We start from the raw sequence: 17,091 nt of genomic DNA on the forward strand, positions 1-17,091 counted from the left end.
GTTGTACGATTTTTAAACAAAAACACAGCCTATGTGTTCCATCCCAACGTACACGTAGATGATTAGTACATTGGTTTGTTTAAATATATTCAGTAGCTTATAGTAAAATAAGTCGTCAGAGACATAATATATTAAAAAAATATTATTTTAATGAAAGAGTGACAATAACGTCCACTATGATGCATCGTTCTCATCTAATGTTATAATTAGTGTATTTTTCCAGTGAGTCCAGTGGCTCGCGGACGCTTGTTTGTGATTGGCTGTCACTGCGCACGCGGAGCTCTCCTCGGTGCTGAAAGCTAAAATCTCTTCACGTAACAAACAACGATGCTGCCCAAATTGACTGTCAATAAACGGTAAAATGGATGATGATCTTTTCCAACTTCGTCAGCTACCGTAAGCAAATTGTGTTCATGGCTATGTTTGTAATGTTTAATAGTGATTGAGACGAAAGCCTCCACACAGCTACTTAGCAGTGTGCGTCTTTGATTAGCTCTCAGAATATTGACTAGTATTTTACATCAGTATAGTATTGTGCCTCTATACGTTTGAGAAGTTTATAGTATTCTGAAGTGATTGTTTGAGTAAAGTGAGGCATTTGAATGAGCCCTATTCTTATTCTCTTGATTGATTTAGTCTAAGCTGTAATCAAGTGGACATGATCGTCGTGACTGAAAACTTAAACACAATCACAAACACAATCCAAAGACATTGCTCAAAGTGTGATTTTTTTTCGTGACCAATTGTCTTTGTATCGCCAACATATTGACTTTGAATTTCTGATGCTTCCTTGCACTTAATTACTATTGTAGGAGCCACATGGGTGATTTGGTTGCCGTGGCAATGCGTGAGGGGCGGGGTTCACGTGGGCACAGGTGACGTGCCGGTAGATTCAAAGGTACCGGGTTTCCTGCTGTCTGGGAGTGGAGAGGGGAGGCGCTGGGTAGTTGTATTTTTCGTTGACCGCTTCGTTTTGCTTTTTACCATACTATTTGTGTAGGCCTACATTTTTACCATCTGTGTGTGTAACCTGCTTAAGCCTGTTCATTAATTCACCAGAAAATGCATTATGCGACTCTACACGGCAGGGCGTCAGACCAAGGTACTGGACCCGATCTCCTCTCTAAGCAACAAAGAATCAGGGTCGCTACAACTATAATTAACTAGAATGTCAAGACTTCTCACACTGTGTAATCTAACCACAAGAAATTATAGGCTTCACAACATAACTAGATGCTTATCTTCCTAAGCACCCACAAGTGAGAAACAATGTTTATTCATCACAGATTACCACATGTGCAAAGCTAACGATTGTTATCAAGGGTCCTATCCTGGTATATAACAATAGCCAGTTTTGTCCAAATCTATCATAGAAATAATCATACATCATAATAATTTTATTTTCCTGTAGAGTTGTTCGATTTCATCACACGGGGGACAGCACGCACTCTGAAGATGAAGCTGAGAAGCAGGAACAGGTTGTTCAGATTGCTGAGCAAACCATTTCAGAGTCTGTGGCATGTGCAGATGGACCTCCGGTTCCACGGGAATTTGCTAACCCAACTGATGGTACAGTATTAACATATTACTGTATTTTTTTGGAATCAAATAGGCACATGTTATTTTTTACAGATACATTCATGGTGGAAGATGCAGTAGAGGCCATTGGGTTTGGGACATTTCAATGGAAACTTTCTATTTTGACAGGACTATCATGGGTAAGGCACATTTCATAGATGATGCACACGAATGCATTACCAATGTAACTCCATTGAACATTCTCTTGTCTTTCAGATGGCTGATGCTATGGAGATGATGATCCTTAGCATCTTGGCCCCACAACTTCACTGTGAATGGAGGCTCCCAAGCCTTGAAGTGGCATTACTCACATCGGTAATGCCTTATGACACTTGAGGGTTCCTTCTATGGGTTATTCATATTCTTAAAATATTAAAATGTCAGTACAATTTTTATTAAAACAGGCTGTCTTCATTGGAATGATGACAAGTTCTTCGCTTTGGGGAAACATATCTGATAAATATGGCAGAAAGACAGTAAGTGCAAATGACTTTTCTTTAAGATAAAAGTTTATTGTAAATTCATGTTAACTCTAATTGAACTGTGCTTATACAGGGTCTTACAATGAGTGTTCTGTGGACATTGTTTTATGGTCTGATGAGTGCATTTGCGCCAATTTATGCCTGGATTTTATTCCTTCGGGCCTTGGTTGGCTTTGGCATTGGAGGTGCCCCACAGTCGTAAGTTATTTTTCACTGACCTTTTCAAGAGCTCAGTTTGGTTGCATTAAACTTTGCATCATTTTTCCTAACAGAGTAACTCTTTATGCTGAATTTCTGCCCATGAAGTCACGAGCCACATGCATCCTATTAATTGAGGTATAACATTTTTTTTGTTGATATGAGTATATGGCCCATATAACTATTGCTTTTCATTACCTTCTTCAAATATTTTTATAGATATTTTGGGCATTAGGAACTGTATTTGAAGTGCTTTTGGCCATCTTGGTAATGCCTACTCTGGGCTGGCGCTGGCTCCTTGGATTTTCCACCATTCCCCTCTTTATTTTTGCTTTATTTTGTTTTGTGAGTATGGAAAATATCTGTAGTTTAGTAAATGGTTTGCAGATTCAGCATATAGTATAAATTTATGTTGTTGTTTTTTTCTTATTTTGGACTGACAGTGGTTACCCGAGAGTGCTCGATATGATGTCCTGACAGGAAATCAAGAAAAAGCCCTGGCCACTCTAAAACGTATTGCTACAGAGAATGGGGTACCAATGCCATTGGGAAAACTAATAGCTGCCAGACAGGTACTGCTACTAAGCCAGTCAGTTAGTTATCAGTGCTAAGTGGTGATATTCATTATTATTCAACTCCCCCCCCCCCCCCCACCCCCCCCCCCCCCCACCCCCCCCCCCCCCCCCCCCCCACCCCCCTAATATAGGAGCATCGAGGGAAGTTTCTTGATCTATTTTCAACACACTTTCGTTGGACCACAATTCTGCTCTGGTTTATTTGGTATGAAAAACTCAGTCTGACTTTAACATAACATACTCTTTTTCCTATTTTTGATCAAGTTCTTTGTGTTTCAAATCATTAAGGTTTGCCAATGCCTTCTCCTACTATGGACTGGTGCTGCTCACCACAGAGCTGTTTCAGGAGGGCGGTGCATGTGGAAGTAATTTGCACTTTCTGTTTTTATTGCCAGTACATGCAGTGGTTGTCTGTGATAACAGTAGTAGGACATATTTGAAGTGTAATGACCAGAAAACTACACCTGTAAATTGCATGAGGTATGGCTCTGAAATTCTCTTGTTGTCGTGTGTCTCCCTCTAGTGTCTAAAAGTAATAAAATGGAGCTAACGTGCAGCCTGGAATGTAAATATCTGAATTCAGATGACTATAAAGACCTTTTGTGGACAACACTGTCTGAATTTCCAGGTAAATATTATGCATTACATGGTGAATTTTTATTAAGTGATCATTTACTTCTTAGATTCAATCTTTAAATCTCTATCTCTATCAATCTCTATACATATTTTGACTATTTGCTGGGCAGGACTGCTGGTCACACTGTGGGCTATTGATCGACTGGGGAGAAGAAAAACTATGGCACTATGCTTCTTCATATTCTCTCTTTGTATTATTCCTCTTTATGGATGTGTGGGGAGGTAAAGACAAACTTTACAAATACACAGCTCAAAGTAGAGACTTGACTTTGCCTTTTGTTATAGGACCGCCATGACTGTGTTGATCTTCATTGCCAGAGCATTTATCTCCGGGGGGTTCCAGGCTGCTTATGTGTATACTCCAGAGGTGGAATGTCTATTTAAGTCTATGCATTGCTGATCATGCATTTTTACTAACAAAAAAATAACAATAATAACATTTAATCGGCAGGTGTACCCCACAGCAACCAGGGCCTTGGGACTTGGAACAAGTAGTGGAATGGCCAGAGTCGGTGCTCTCATTACACCCTTTGTTGCTCAGGTAACAGCTGCTCCATTTTTTTGTGTTACTGCCCTATAGAATAATATCTAAAACCCATCTATCTTCCAGGTGATGTTAGAGTCTTCTGTGTACCTAGCTCTATCAGTATACTGCTGCTGCTGCCTTTTTGCTGCAGTAGCCTCCTGTGCTTTGCCAATTGAGACGACTGGTAGGGGCCTTCAAGAGTCCAGCCAACGTGAGTGGGGTCAAGAGATGACAGGTTGTGCTGCCACCCACAGTCCAGGAGCAGTACCTCAACCCAGCTCTGACTGTCAAGAATAGAGCTCCCTATACTATGTGTTGAGTGGATCATGGCAAAGACGATACAGCAAAAATAACGACTGAGGAGGTAAAACTTGAAAGGATTGACAGATTTCACTCTCCTTACCGTTCTGCACTTGTGGCTTTCATCTATCCTATTTTAATGCACATTGGGTGAGCAGCTGTGTTGGCTGTAACCTCTAGCACTTTCCAATCTCTGAGTACTTGAAGTATCTATGGCTTTTACTCTGAGGTAGAAATAGAGGTAAAATAGAAATGGGATATATGTTTCTGGCAAATTATTTGAATGGGCCTTAATACATAGTTTGTCTTTATCTTTATGATTAATTGTTGTAGTGAAAAATGTATGAATAAGAAATATTATCCATATATGAAATGTTAAAGCACATAAGCACATTCCATTTTTCTATTTTAGTCATTATTTATTTAAATGATAATGCTGTAATATTAGATTTTAGTCAAATTGATAACTACATGTTCATGTAACTCATTAATATTTAATTTGCTTTTTTCAACATTTCCTTAATGTCTCATCACTCAATGAGAAAGTATTATAAAACACACATACAAATACAGAGCAACAATGTTAACACAACCTAGCTTTGTCATTTGATTGTAAAGTGAACCATGCCAAGTCAATCATTAACTGTTTAAAAGATAATAGTGTTGCCTAAAAGGAGTGTGTATTGGAGTGTGGACACATTTTTGACAATGACACTAAACAATACATTAAAATTGCTACAATTGCTCAATCTTCATTCTCAATGATGACTTTAAGTTTTTATCATGATGTTTATTTCCTAAGGGTTAATTAATGATTAATTATTGAATGTTGCATTCTGAAACATATGCAAATTTATAGACGAGCTTTCAGGGTCTTTTTTTCTTCAACAATCTGTCCAAACAATCTGGCAGCCTCCTCGGCACAACCCCGATGAATGGTCAATCCAAATCCTCCATGCCCGTAATTGTGTATTACCTACATAATAAATAAAATTTAAAGTGTTGCAAAAATGTAGCTAAAATTATTATATACAGCATTTTATTACCTCTACTTTAGACGGACCACACTGCACAGATTCTCTCTCCAGCCTCACCTTGCTGCGGTACGGTCTAAGGCCAGACCAATCATCAACTATTTTTGCATGCTGCAAGAAGGTTGATTGTAAATGAGGAAAGCTGTATTTATATAGTTCCAGTTCTCCTGTAATTAGTCATACTTTAAGACTAGGTTCAAGCCGGCATGCTGCTTCCCAAATGTTTTTGTGATCACTGGAGTTATTCTTCTCACTCCAGTTTCCCAACTGAAACACACCACCCACAGTGACAAGTCGACTTCTGTGGAAAAAAAAATATATAATTGCAAAACTGCAAAAAACTCTTGCAGCATATTGTGTTTATGTTTAATAGTTTTGTACCATATTGTTGTGTTGAGTAAACCAGTACTTACCCTGGAATGATGTAGGGTGAGTTGTATACCCCTATGTCAATGTTATGTGTGATAATCCAGTGCTTAAGCCACGGAGCGTCGACCTGCAAGACGCACTCATCAACCTTCAGTCATACAAACTATTCTCTTGTCTATAAACCTCATAATACAGCATTTTGTACTTACCTTTATTATCTGCCCACGGCCAGGTTTAAGCTCAGGGTCAGGCTGGAGTTCACCAGATCTCACTCCAGTGCAATTGATAATAACATCAGCTCCAGCTTCTGATAGCTATTGGCAAGAGCATAATACAATAGTTAATTGAATAAAATATGCATTTTTATTAACATTTGCAAAGTTAACACCTGTTTAATAAGAGGTCATACCTTGAAATATAAATGAGTGAGACAGACATTTGGTTGCATTGGTGTTTACAAATTAAGCATTTTTGGGGACAATTTAACTGACCAAATTAATACATAGTTCTGTCTGAATTACTTTTTTAAAATTATACTCAGCTGTACCTTTTGTACAACATGAAATTTATAGAAAAATATTTGTTTCTTTCAAAATAAAGCAGCCAAGACACTGTATCAACAACTAAGATAACCAGCAAATGATTTAGTCCACAAGTAAACAGAGTGAAGCAAAATACTACTATATGTATTAACACCATTAAAGATAATAAAACACAAATATCTCTCAAGGTCATGGCTCTCAAACTTTTCATACAAACCATCTGAGAAGATATAAAACTTGCGAGAAATTCTATATTAAAAGTAGGTCTATAGCGGCTAAACCAGGTAGTTCTTGAATTAACACAAAGGAAGTCAAATATTTCTGAGACTGGACCCTGACCCGCCAGGTATAAGTATACGTAGTTGTAAAAAGGTTTTAGTCCTCATGATCACATGCTTTTCTCCAGTTACATCACCATGTAAAAATAACTAGACAGTCGAAATGCTATTAATAATAATACTAACGTCTTTAAATGATTCAATTTTTCTGTGATGAAACTTCACACCTCTCTCTTCCAGCCTGAAAAAACAAACAACATGTATATTATGGACATATAATAATATTGGTCCCAAAATCGGTCGACAATATAATAAAAATGTACTCACCAATCCATGAGCCAAGGTAGATAGCTTTTGCCCTCAACCATCAACGCAGTGTTAAACCATCCATGTCTAAAATGTAATAAAACATGCAATGTCCACTTAAGATACCACCAACCTTTAGTTAATAATAATTTGATGCATCTGATTTATTTAGTACTTTACAGTGCATTATTCACTCATTTCATACTTGTAGCTACAACTTTTCAAAGGTGGATTGATAAAAGCGAGGGTGCTCATCTGTGCCATAGACCACTACCCATCACTCACTCTCTTTCAAACAAGACAAGGTAAGTGAAGTGTCTTGCCTAAGAACACAACAACAGTATGCACTAGACTGGAGTCTGCTGCCCCAGCATACACATATTCTCAAGTTTATTCGTGTACATACTTGTATCCAGGAAACATCTGCATCTCACGCTCTGTGAGCTCTCTAAAACCCAACACAATATCTTTGAAAGATGGATCCTGCAATTAATAACACACAAAATATTATTTGTGGAAGACCTTAGTACCAAGATTAAAATAGTTAAGAAAGATGGTGCAGCTGTTAAATAAAATTTAACTGCTATCAAACTTGAGTAATCATTTTATTTTTATATTGCACCTTTGTTCATTGTAGTGAAAGATAAAGTAATCTCTCTTTATAGTAAACATAAGGGTACTCACAGGTACTGGCTCACTGCACACATTGTAACCAGATTGAAGAAATATGCCCATCTTTACACTTTCAGGGGACTTGATGAAATTCAGCAAATAGTCGAATGTCTCTTTATTCCACTTACTGGTAAATAAAATAAGAAATGTAAGCAAATTGTGTTTCTGATACACTATCTATCCTCTACAAAATAACTTTTCCACTAACTTCCTAATACAATGAAACCGCAACAAAAGAAGGACGTGTAATTCAGGCCAACTCACGTTTCTTCAACTTTCCCATCATCATAAAGGTATGGCTGCCAGAAGCCAGCAGCTCCATCACTAGTGGTCAGTGGAGTGAAACGGTCAGCATACACCTCAATGGTCAGAGGGTGAATGGCGGAGTGATAGTGTTCATATATGCTCTGAGCCGTGGACAGCCCGATGACTCCTGCTCCAATTATGGCCACTCGCATGCTGAGTTTCTATAAAACACAAAATAATATATACTTTGCCTCTCAAACAGAAAAATCCTGCTTCCAAAAACGCCTTCAATATTTCTATGATTGCGTATTTAGCATGGAAAACAGATACACAAGCAGCCCAAACACCAAAGCTTCCTCTATGACAACTTGACAGAACACCCAGCTCAGACACACGTTGCATTTACAAACATTTGAGTTTAGTTAAATTGAATACACAACTATACTGCACTTACCAGACTTTCTGCAGAACTTATGTCAGTGCAAAGTCCTTCTGGAGTTCAGTGGGACTGGGGGGCTGAGCCTGTTCTACCACGTGATCAGCATTCTTTGATTGTGAGTTCAAAGACAGTCTATCGATTTTAATTATTTATTCCAAATTATATTTAAATGTATTAACCATATTCACAATTAGCCCTACTGTATTGTACCAAATCTGGGCAACAGCTAATAACGTATTTTGTCTCTCGCTGAAAAAATAGACAGTCTTTTTTATTTTATTCATTCATTTTAGTACAGACTTTCATGTAAAAAAAATATTCATGGGTCTTGATTTGCCAGGTGCCGTCGGTGACCGTGCATCAGGAGCCGTTCGTTCACTCCTCTCCCTCCCTTTTGCCATGCTCTATGCGGTCCCTGTTCCGCTAGAATGAGCTGCTGGGGTATGAGCTCACCCCTTGAGCCATAGTGACCGTAGTTGTGGTTTATTGGTTTAGCTCTTTGCTAGCAGCTCGCTCCTGGGCGCTGTGCACCGGTGTTTGGCGGCGCATCTTCAGCTTCCGCCATGGCTCTGGTTACTCTTCAGCGGTCCCCGACTCCCAGTGCCGCGTCTTCGGCCAGCACTGCTACTACGGCCGCGGGGGAGGTCAGTCTATCTGCCGGTACACCGAGAAGTACCTTGGCTTAGCCGGGGAGGTAGGCGCAGTGGGTGATGCTGCTGTAGAGGGCCCGCTGACAGAAGCTAAACGACCGTTAGCACTCTTAGCTACCGAGTTATGCTAGGTTGATAGCGTTCTCACAACTGTGCAACAAGAATCAGACTATTATTGCTACCTTTTGCCAGATTTTTACGTTTATTGTCATTATTTTGCTGTTAATGCAACTTCAGTGCAATTTCATCAGGGAAGGTACCATACAGACAAGGAATGGAATAGCTGGTTTATATGTGAGGTTTGATATAATTAGATGTCACTTTGGCATAATGTCAAAATAATGTTTACATACTCCAAATGTTTATTTTATAATCAGATTAGACGATATTGTTCACATATCTTTTAGTTTTGTGATGCCTAGTTCTTATTACCAGGTGGGGGCGCTATCTACCAACTCTATACAAAGAGGATGTCCTCATCTTGCTCATAATACTTCAAATAAATCTCATGGTATTTATAGTAAAAATTAAAACAAACTTGATTATTAATAAGGACGTGAGCTAACTGACTGTGCCTATTTTTGAGACTGTACTAACAGGCATGTATATGAAAGACATGCGACAAGCATTATTATCTAGGTTGGCATGTATTGCACGAACAAAGATATAATGGCATGTTTTGTATGTTTTTACAAAAAGTAGACATTTTAAATGAAGTGCATTTTATTGTGTATGTTCAGATACACACTAACAATCTGCAGATGTGCAGAATTAGGCTGCACTCTGTAATAACCAGTCAAAGCAATTATCCTTATTCTCTTTTCCAGGACTTTGGTAGTGATGATGAAAGACGAGCCAACCAGAGGTAAGCTTACTATAAAGCCTGTAGTGCTTCTTTAAGGGAGAGGAGAGTTTGTCCAACATGTCCACAAATGCTTTGTAGAATCTGCATGTATCCAATGGGAGGTGCAAGGCCTTCTGCTAAAGGCAATCTGAGGAGCTGTGTTTGAATTTCCTGTGAAAGTTGAGTGCAGTTTGTGATGACCAGAATCATATCTCTGATTTTTTGCCCATAGTGTTATTAGGCTATGACCTTACCTTATGTATGGTCAGCAGCCAAGCTGAAGTGATTGTGTTGAGAGGCAGCACCTCCAAACCTAAGTCCATGGTTCTACACCAGGATGGAGTGACTTGCACTCTTCTGGTTTGGAGTTAGGTAAGGACTCAGGTTGTTATTGACAGATGTATCGGAGCAGCATCTGTTTTAGGATCGCTTTATTGATCTATTGTGGTGAGTGCGGACTTTGAGACCCAAGTGTTATTATAGGCAAATTATTATGTAAAGGCAACAATATAAATTCACAAATCAATATATAGTTTATAATTACTTTGTAGTTGCAAAATTATATTTGAAAAATAGGAGAGAGAAGAGGGAGTGTCATCTGACAGCTCTGATCCACTGAGCAGTACTAATAAACGAGCAGCTTGTCAGTCTGAAGTCCAACACACAGATTTATCTCCAGTCTCCGCTGTTCTTTTTGTGACCGGATGATGCAGAGGAGAGGAGTTACTGTTTTGGCTGAGAAGGAACACCTTGGTTTAACAGGATGCATTTGGTTATTGAACCCATCCATAATGAAGATGTTACCGTATTTTGTAGAAAATGCTGTACTCACCCAGCGTGAGATTCATCACATGTAAGTCCAGTTTTTAATCCACTAAAAAAACATTATATTCAACCAGTGGATTAAAGTCTATGTGCCTATGTTCCTTCATCTAGTAAAATCTTATTAGAAACTTCTTACCATGTGGAGATTGTGTTTGTTATGCCACTTTTATCTTGGAAACAATTTACTATACTAGAGTTACTAGAGGTTGTTGTTGTTTGATAATATGGGATGGTATAAAATTATGAATATTTCTTCTTTCAGCATTTGAGCTCCTAGAGTTTCCACTGCAGTCCTATTATTGAGGGTCTGGCAGTGGACCCTTCTAACATTCCTGTTAACTCAAATTACAAAAGCTCTTGTTGAGTATTATCAAGCATTATACCCCCTTCTCCCCAAGCTCCTTTCATTCACTGTGTAACTTTTCTGTGGGGATAAGTTGGGTGCACCAAAAATGGCATCCATTGTAACTACATTCTTATTTGGATGGCAATGAGAAGGTGAAATGTAAAATTTTAGAGTGATTAAAATTCACAAATGTCAGTGTTGAATATATAACACATCTACAGTTTTGTTGGTGCTTTGCCCATGTTATGTTACACCACGTTAAGTCACCATTCAGATTTTATTTTTTACTTTTATTATTTTTTGTTGACATTTTATAGGTGTGGAACAAACATTTCAGGTTAATTACTGAAGACTGTTTAGGATTCAGGATGTTTTGCATTACACTAAGTCAGCAATGGCCAGCCAAGTCGATAGGGACAGATGGGCCTCTTACCCTACATTATAATTTCAGGTCTGACATTTTTGAAAGAGCATAAGGAAATAGTTATGATTCAGGTAACTAATCACATGTACATATTTTGTCCCACTTGTTTTGTTTGGCAGTCTAAGTGAGAGCTTCTTCATGGTGAAGGGGGCTGCCCTTTTCTTGCAGCAGGGCAGCAGTCATCCAAACCAGAAAAGTCATCCTCAATACAAACATGCAGGTGATTTACTCTTTACTCAAAATGTTTTATCTTGAAAATAAAAGGGAAAAAGTGGAACAATCTTAACATTACGGCAGATGTTTCTAGCTGAGGTGAAGCAGATGAAGGCTGTGTCATTGGTAAGCATGTTCCAGACATATACGTGGATTAGGCAGATTAAGGCCTTGATCCAGTACACAGTAACAACCTTGGTATTGGTAATACTGAAATTTATGCCAAACGTTACTGTTAAAGTTTGTAAAACAACTAAACCCACATGGATACAAGTTTTTTTGTTTTTTTTATAGTTGTTCTTTTACTTAATGCATAATGCCAAAACTACTTTAAATGCCAACAGGTCAGGTTGATTTTAGAAGCTTTTCTTTTTGTTACTGTGTTTTGTTTTTCAACAGGTGATCTTCCTCAGCACCTGCAGGTGATGATAAATATTCTCCGCTCAGAGGACAGAATCAAACTGGTGAGAAAGGGTCATAGTAGAGTCTGGGCATGTTAGGGGGGTCAAACGAACAGTCTCTCTCTCTTTCTCTCTTTCTCTCTCTCTCTTTCTCTTAATTATATAATCTTAAGTTTCTGGGCCCAAACACAATATGTGAGAACCACTGTTTCATGTCATGACATGACAAACTTTAATGGTCTCTTATCAGAGTACTCACTACCTAAACCTCAGCCCTTGCAGCAAGTCATTAATTAGAGCTTGTGCACCCTCTGCAGCTCAGTGGAGTTCAGTTGGGATTGTAGTAAATTTTTTTAAACTAGTAAGAGTGCAGGCCCCACTTTTAATACAGTACTTATGAAGTGTGTGAATATTACTACTGATCTTAACCAGACAAAGGTTTACAACTGTATGTGTGCAGGCAGTGCGGCTGGAGAGCGCATGGTCTGATCGAGTGAGGTACATGGTTGTTGTGTACACCAGTGGTCGACAGGACACGGAGGAAAACATTTTACTGGGAATTGACTTTACCAACAAAGATTGGTATTGAAATTATGTTATTTCTGTGAATGTTGAAAACCAGACAGTTTGATTATTTTTATTATTTATTTTTCTATGTCTGACAGTAAAAGCTGTTCAGTAGGCATGGTTCTACCTTTGTGGAGTGATGCAAAGATTCATCTGGATGGAGATGGGTATGTTTCTCAATATACATTTTTTAAATACAGCTTCTGTATTAAATGAAAATTACCATTATTTACCATTCTCTACAGGGGTTTCACAGTGAGCACAGCAAATAGGACTCATGTTTTTAAACCTGTGTCCGTGCAAGCCATGTGGTGAGTAATATTTGTGGAGACATGCAACAATGAGTAATTCTGCCACCTGCTGGTATAATGTAGCCTGTGCAAAGTTTGGCATACACCTTTATTGGTCAAATAACAAATAACTGTTAAACTAATATTTTACATTGTTTGCTTTCCCAAATATCTCCAAATGTAGGTCGGCACTCCAGGTGTTGCACAAAGCGTGCGAGGTGTCACGCCGATTCAACTACTTCCCGGGAGGAATGTCCCTCACCTGGACAGGCTACTATGACAGTTGTATTTCATCGGAACAGAGCTGCATCAATGAGTGGAATGCCATGAAGGACTTGGAGACAACAAGACCGGATTCTCCAATCATGTTTGATGACAAGTAAATGCAGCACTGCACTTCATATGCTGTCAGCTGAGACACCAACACAATGTCCTATTTGATATGAGACTGTTTCTTTTTGGTTTTAGGCCTACACAGAGGGAAAGAACAGAATGTCTCATTAAATCTACACTCAGAAGCATTATGACATGCCAAGATCTGGAGAACGTGACTTGTAAACAGGTGATCATAAGCATCTGGACACTGACAAATTGTAGTGTCCAGTGTGTTTGTAATCTAATAATGTTATGTTAAATGTGTCTTTCCAATAGATCCGCACAGAGTTGGAGCAGCACATGAACTGTAACCTCAAAGAGTATAAAGAGTTTATTGACAATGAAATGCTGCTGATATTGGGTCAGATGGACAAAGCCACTCTCATCTTTGATCATGTTTACCTGGTAGGAACTGGACTAATGACTTCAGATAATCGATATTAAAGTAAATTGCCTAGTCAGTGTAATAGATATAACATCACTGGCCTTTGTTTATAGGGATCTGAATGGAATGCATCTAATTTGGAGGAGCTTAAAGAAACAGGGTTGGTGCTTTGATTGTTTGGGCAGTTTATTTTTGTTCCGTAAAGTTCTAATTAAATAACAATCAATCTCAATTATTTTTTGCATTCAGGGTGGGCTATATTCTCAATGTTACTAGGGAGATTGATAACTTTTTTCCTGGTACATTTAATTATCACAATGTAAGAGTCTATGATGAAGACTCCACTGACCTCTTGGCCCATTGGAATGACACATACAACTTCATTGTCAAAGCAAAGTGAGTAAGCTTTCCCAACTGGAAAAGAACTGATCTCAAATCATGTAGAAAGGTGAATCATTCTTAATTATTATTTCTTATTCACAGAAAGAATCACTCAAAATGTCTTGTCCACTGTAAGATGGGTGTCAGCCGATCAGCATCCACTGTCATTGCATACGCAATGAAGGAATATGGTTGGTCGCTAGAGAAATCTTACAATTTTGTTAAGCAGAAACGAAGTATTACACGTCCAAATGCTGGTTTTATGAAACAACTAGCGGAATATGAAGGCATTTTGGATGCCAGGTAAAGTCTGCCATTTTAAATTCTAATATGTTTGAAAATGTCCAACTCACATTGATAACTTTTGTTCAGTAAACAACGGCACAATAAGCTGTGGCAGCCAGGCTTGGACTGTGAGATGTCTGAAGGGATGCTGGTCACAGGTCAGTGTGAAGCAGACGAGCACGTGATGCCGGAGCCGTCCATGTCTCCTTGCTGTGAAGAAGCGCTGTCAGATAAAGGGGCTGCTTGTCTGCCACGCCCTACTGTTTCTCTACAAATTGACCCAGCCTATAACAATTATTATTTTCGCCGACTATCAGACTCGGCACTAGATAGTGAACCCTCAACCCCAGTGCGTGGACCTCCCCTTTTGGGTATGGAAAGGGTGTTCATAGAGATTGAAGATGTGGAGCGGGACGCATTACTGGACGATGAGTCTTTTGTTGGACAAGAAGGCCTGCCCCTGTCACACTTTGGGCCCTCAGCTGAGTGCACCTCTGCTCAAACAGGCAGCCGTGGGGCTGAGCCTCTGGAAGAACTACGCAAGAGGCTAGAGTGTAGTACAGTGGAAGAGGAGGATGAGGAAGAAGCACAAAAGGAAGAAGCAGAAATGGAGGTGCTTATGCAACCAGAAAAAGAAAGTGAGAGAACGGAAGGAGACAGTGATGGAAATGGGATGGACCTAGCAGCAATGAATGACAACTCAAACAACAACAACTTTTTGAGCTTACCACCCAACCCCACTGTGAGTAAGCCATTTTATCATCAGCTGTTTTGAAATAACACATTTAAGACTTTTTCTGTTGTATTCATACAGGACTGTATTTCAGAAAGACTGGTTCCATCTGTTGATTGCTGTGAATCCATGGACTCTCCCTCCCTGACTACACTTTGCCTTAACTGGAGTCCTAGCAGGGTCTTTAGTGCTTCAGTCTGTTCTGTCCAGTCTACCTCTGAGGGCTTTGCGTCCCCAGCCGGTGAGGTTGGTCCCTGGTGTAAATGTGCCAACTGTGCCCTCTCGCCTAATGGAACTCATGATGACAAAAAAGTTAAATCTCAAAAGTCTGAGAGTAAGATGAGGCATACAGCTGAAGATTTTTCTGAGACTTTGCCCAAACTTATGAAGCTGGATTATCAAGAGGAGAAGCTTGCGCTAGCCTATCCGGGACAACAACAGGAGACTCTTGTGCAACTTAGAAAGTCTGGCTTGGTTCGCCGCCGTGCTGAAAGACTAGAAAGACTTTCTGGGTTAACTCAAGAACATTTGTCACCCCTGAAGCCTTTGCACACATGTCAAATGTCCAAAAAGATCTCCTTTCATTCTGGTGAAGAGGAGTTTTCTTGTGTCACAGGAGATTTCTCCTCAACGCCATGCCATCGCCAAGTGCATTTAGAGCCATTGCTGTTGCCATTGAACAACGAGGCCTTGATGGGGTTAGTGGATTCTGGTTTGCTCACACCAGCCTCCTCTCCTCGTGGCTCCACATTGACGCGCAGCTCCAGCAGTGAGAGTCTGAGCAGTGTCAAAGGCAGGCCCGGTCTGGTGCGTCAGAGAGCACAGGAAATAGAGACCCGCATGCGCCTTGCCGGCCTAACACTGCCCTCAAAGCTGAAACGCTCCAACTCGCTGGCCAAATTAGATGGCCTTAACTTCTCCTCTGAAGACCTATGTTCAGGTTGTTCATCTGATGCAGGGACACTGTTGCTACTCTCTCTGTCTCATGAACAAGAGTCTGGTCTAAAGTGGCACTCCAACCCTGCCTCAACCTTCTCTGAGCTATGCAAGGAGTATCAAAGTCCAGAGAAAAGACTAGCCTGGGAGCCACACAGCTGACAGGGAAGCCAATGGACACACTCATTCTTGTTTTGATAGACTTTGTAGGACAAGAACATTAAAATAAGTCATAAATAAAACCTTTCAAGCTAAACTGTATACCACCCTGTTATTTATCAAATGGTGGTCATACTGAGTGCTTGAGTGGTCATATTGCTGTTATCTGACAAATGTGTAATGCCATCAGTACTGATTCATAGACAAACAAGTGCCTTGCCCCAGATGCCAGAGGCACACACCATAAATGGGAGAATTAAAGGATCTACAGATTTATTACACAGCTGTTATGTATGTTGCTGTATACATTAATTGGAACATCATATTACCTTCTTACTTGGTTGCCTACTTTTACCTAATGAACTGTGAACACTATTGCAAGTCAAGTGTTGTTTACAATATATATATATATATATATAAAAAAAAACCAGATAAAAAAGTTGTACAGTTAAATGTTACCTCATGTGCTCTTTCCTACAGTGGGAACACTAGGACTGTGTTCAGATCTAGTAAACTTAAATTGGAAAATTTGACTTTGCTTCGGGCAAACTTGCTCATTCTTACAAAGTAAGTTTGTTTATACTTTCTTTATACTTGGCACTGTTTTTTTTAGGTAACGTTTAGGTTTTTAGGTTTAGTTTTTTTATGGTACATGAATATAATTTAAATACATTCCTATAGTTTTGTAATTAAACTAAAACAAATATGCATGATTTATTTCCCATGCATTCAAATTTTAAAATATGAATAATAAAAAACATCCTCTGTACCTCGCAGTCACTTGTGTTGTATGTTATTTTAAAGAACCAAAGTTATTTTGCCAACTCTAAACCAGAAACATAATTGTAAGCAGTAAAAATGGTGATCATGCCACTGTGATCGATTATGATCATGCCACTGAAAAGAAGAAAAGACTTGAATTGTTATTGTGCTCATTACTGTTGGGCTTGACGCTCAAATATCAATGAAATGTTGACAATGACCACATGAGGTTACATCATTTTTTTACATTTGCAGTAACTTTTGTACTGTACTATATTGCTGTACTCAAATGCATAATGCACTTTTTAAGTTGAGCAAAAGGTATGGTATGCAT

At 39.2% G+C, this 17,091-nt stretch overlaps 3 protein-coding genes across 5 annotated transcripts; 2 read left to right on the forward strand and 1 right to left on the reverse strand.

Moving 5' to 3' along the window:
• The first annotated feature begins 266 nt into the window (after window positions 1-266).
• Window positions 267-4,776, forward strand: svopa (SV2 related protein a). Of its 2 annotated transcripts, XM_033972142.2 has the most exons (16): window positions 267-396; window positions 1,412-1,569; window positions 1,633-1,718; window positions 1,795-1,893; window positions 1,983-2,054; window positions 2,134-2,258; window positions 2,333-2,396; window positions 2,478-2,603; window positions 2,702-2,830; window positions 2,965-3,038; window positions 3,122-3,198; window positions 3,357-3,461; window positions 3,580-3,691; window positions 3,755-3,836; window positions 3,921-4,010; window positions 4,080-4,776. In XM_033972142.2, the coding sequence occupies exons 1-16, from the start codon at window positions 362-364 to the stop codon at window positions 4,290-4,292; spliced, it is 1,647 nt and encodes a 548-aa protein (XP_033828033.1). In that variant the 5' UTR covers window positions 267-361; the 3' UTR covers window positions 4,293-4,776. The 2 variants fall into 2 exon arrangements, with proteins under 2 accessions (XP_033828033.1, XP_033828032.1); XM_033972141.2 differs by having other exon boundaries at window positions 1,412-1,718; window positions 4,080-4,318.
• Window positions 4,777-5,148: 372 nt separating this feature from the next.
• On the reverse strand, window positions 5,149-8,249 carry LOC117375819 (D-amino-acid oxidase-like). Its single transcript, XM_033972146.2, has 11 exons — window positions 8,197-8,249; window positions 7,761-7,963; window positions 7,509-7,623; window positions 7,231-7,307; window positions 6,846-6,911; window positions 6,705-6,759; window positions 5,908-6,012; window positions 5,743-5,825; window positions 5,513-5,630; window positions 5,342-5,440; window positions 5,149-5,271 (listed from the first exon to the last, which is right to left on the reverse strand). Exons 2-11 carry the CDS (start codon window positions 7,952-7,954, stop codon window positions 5,149-5,151), a joined length of 1,035 nt encoding a protein of 344 aa, XP_033828037.1. The 5' UTR covers window positions 7,955-7,963; window positions 8,197-8,249.
• A 300-nt stretch (window positions 8,250-8,549) lies between these two features.
• On the forward strand, window positions 8,550-16,526 carry ssh1a (slingshot protein phosphatase 1a). 2 transcript variants are annotated; one of them, XM_033972140.2, is made up of 15 exons: window positions 8,550-8,825; window positions 9,659-9,696; window positions 11,390-11,490; window positions 11,883-11,947; window positions 12,345-12,466; window positions 12,550-12,618; window positions 12,697-12,762; window positions 12,926-13,120; window positions 13,210-13,303; window positions 13,393-13,521; window positions 13,615-13,661; window positions 13,751-13,897; window positions 13,985-14,185; window positions 14,255-14,909; window positions 14,982-16,526. In XM_033972140.2, exons 1-15 carry the CDS (start codon window positions 8,745-8,747, stop codon window positions 15,996-15,998), a joined length of 3,027 nt encoding a protein of 1,008 aa, XP_033828031.1. In that variant the 5' UTR covers window positions 8,550-8,744; the 3' UTR covers window positions 15,999-16,526. The 2 variants fall into 2 exon arrangements, with proteins under 2 accessions (XP_033828031.1, XP_055080161.1); XM_055224186.1 differs by lacking the exon at window positions 8,550-8,825 and adding an exon at window positions 9,248-9,342 and having other exon boundaries at window positions 14,255-14,907; window positions 14,980-16,526.
• The last annotated feature ends 565 nt before the right edge of the window (window positions 16,527-17,091 follow it).

Source organism: Periophthalmus magnuspinnatus, chromosome 9 (assembly GCF_009829125.3).
Source record: "Periophthalmus magnuspinnatus isolate fPerMag1 chromosome 9, fPerMag1.2.pri, whole genome shotgun sequence".
NCBI lineage: Eukaryota > Metazoa > Chordata > Actinopteri > Gobiiformes > Gobiidae > Periophthalmus > Periophthalmus magnuspinnatus.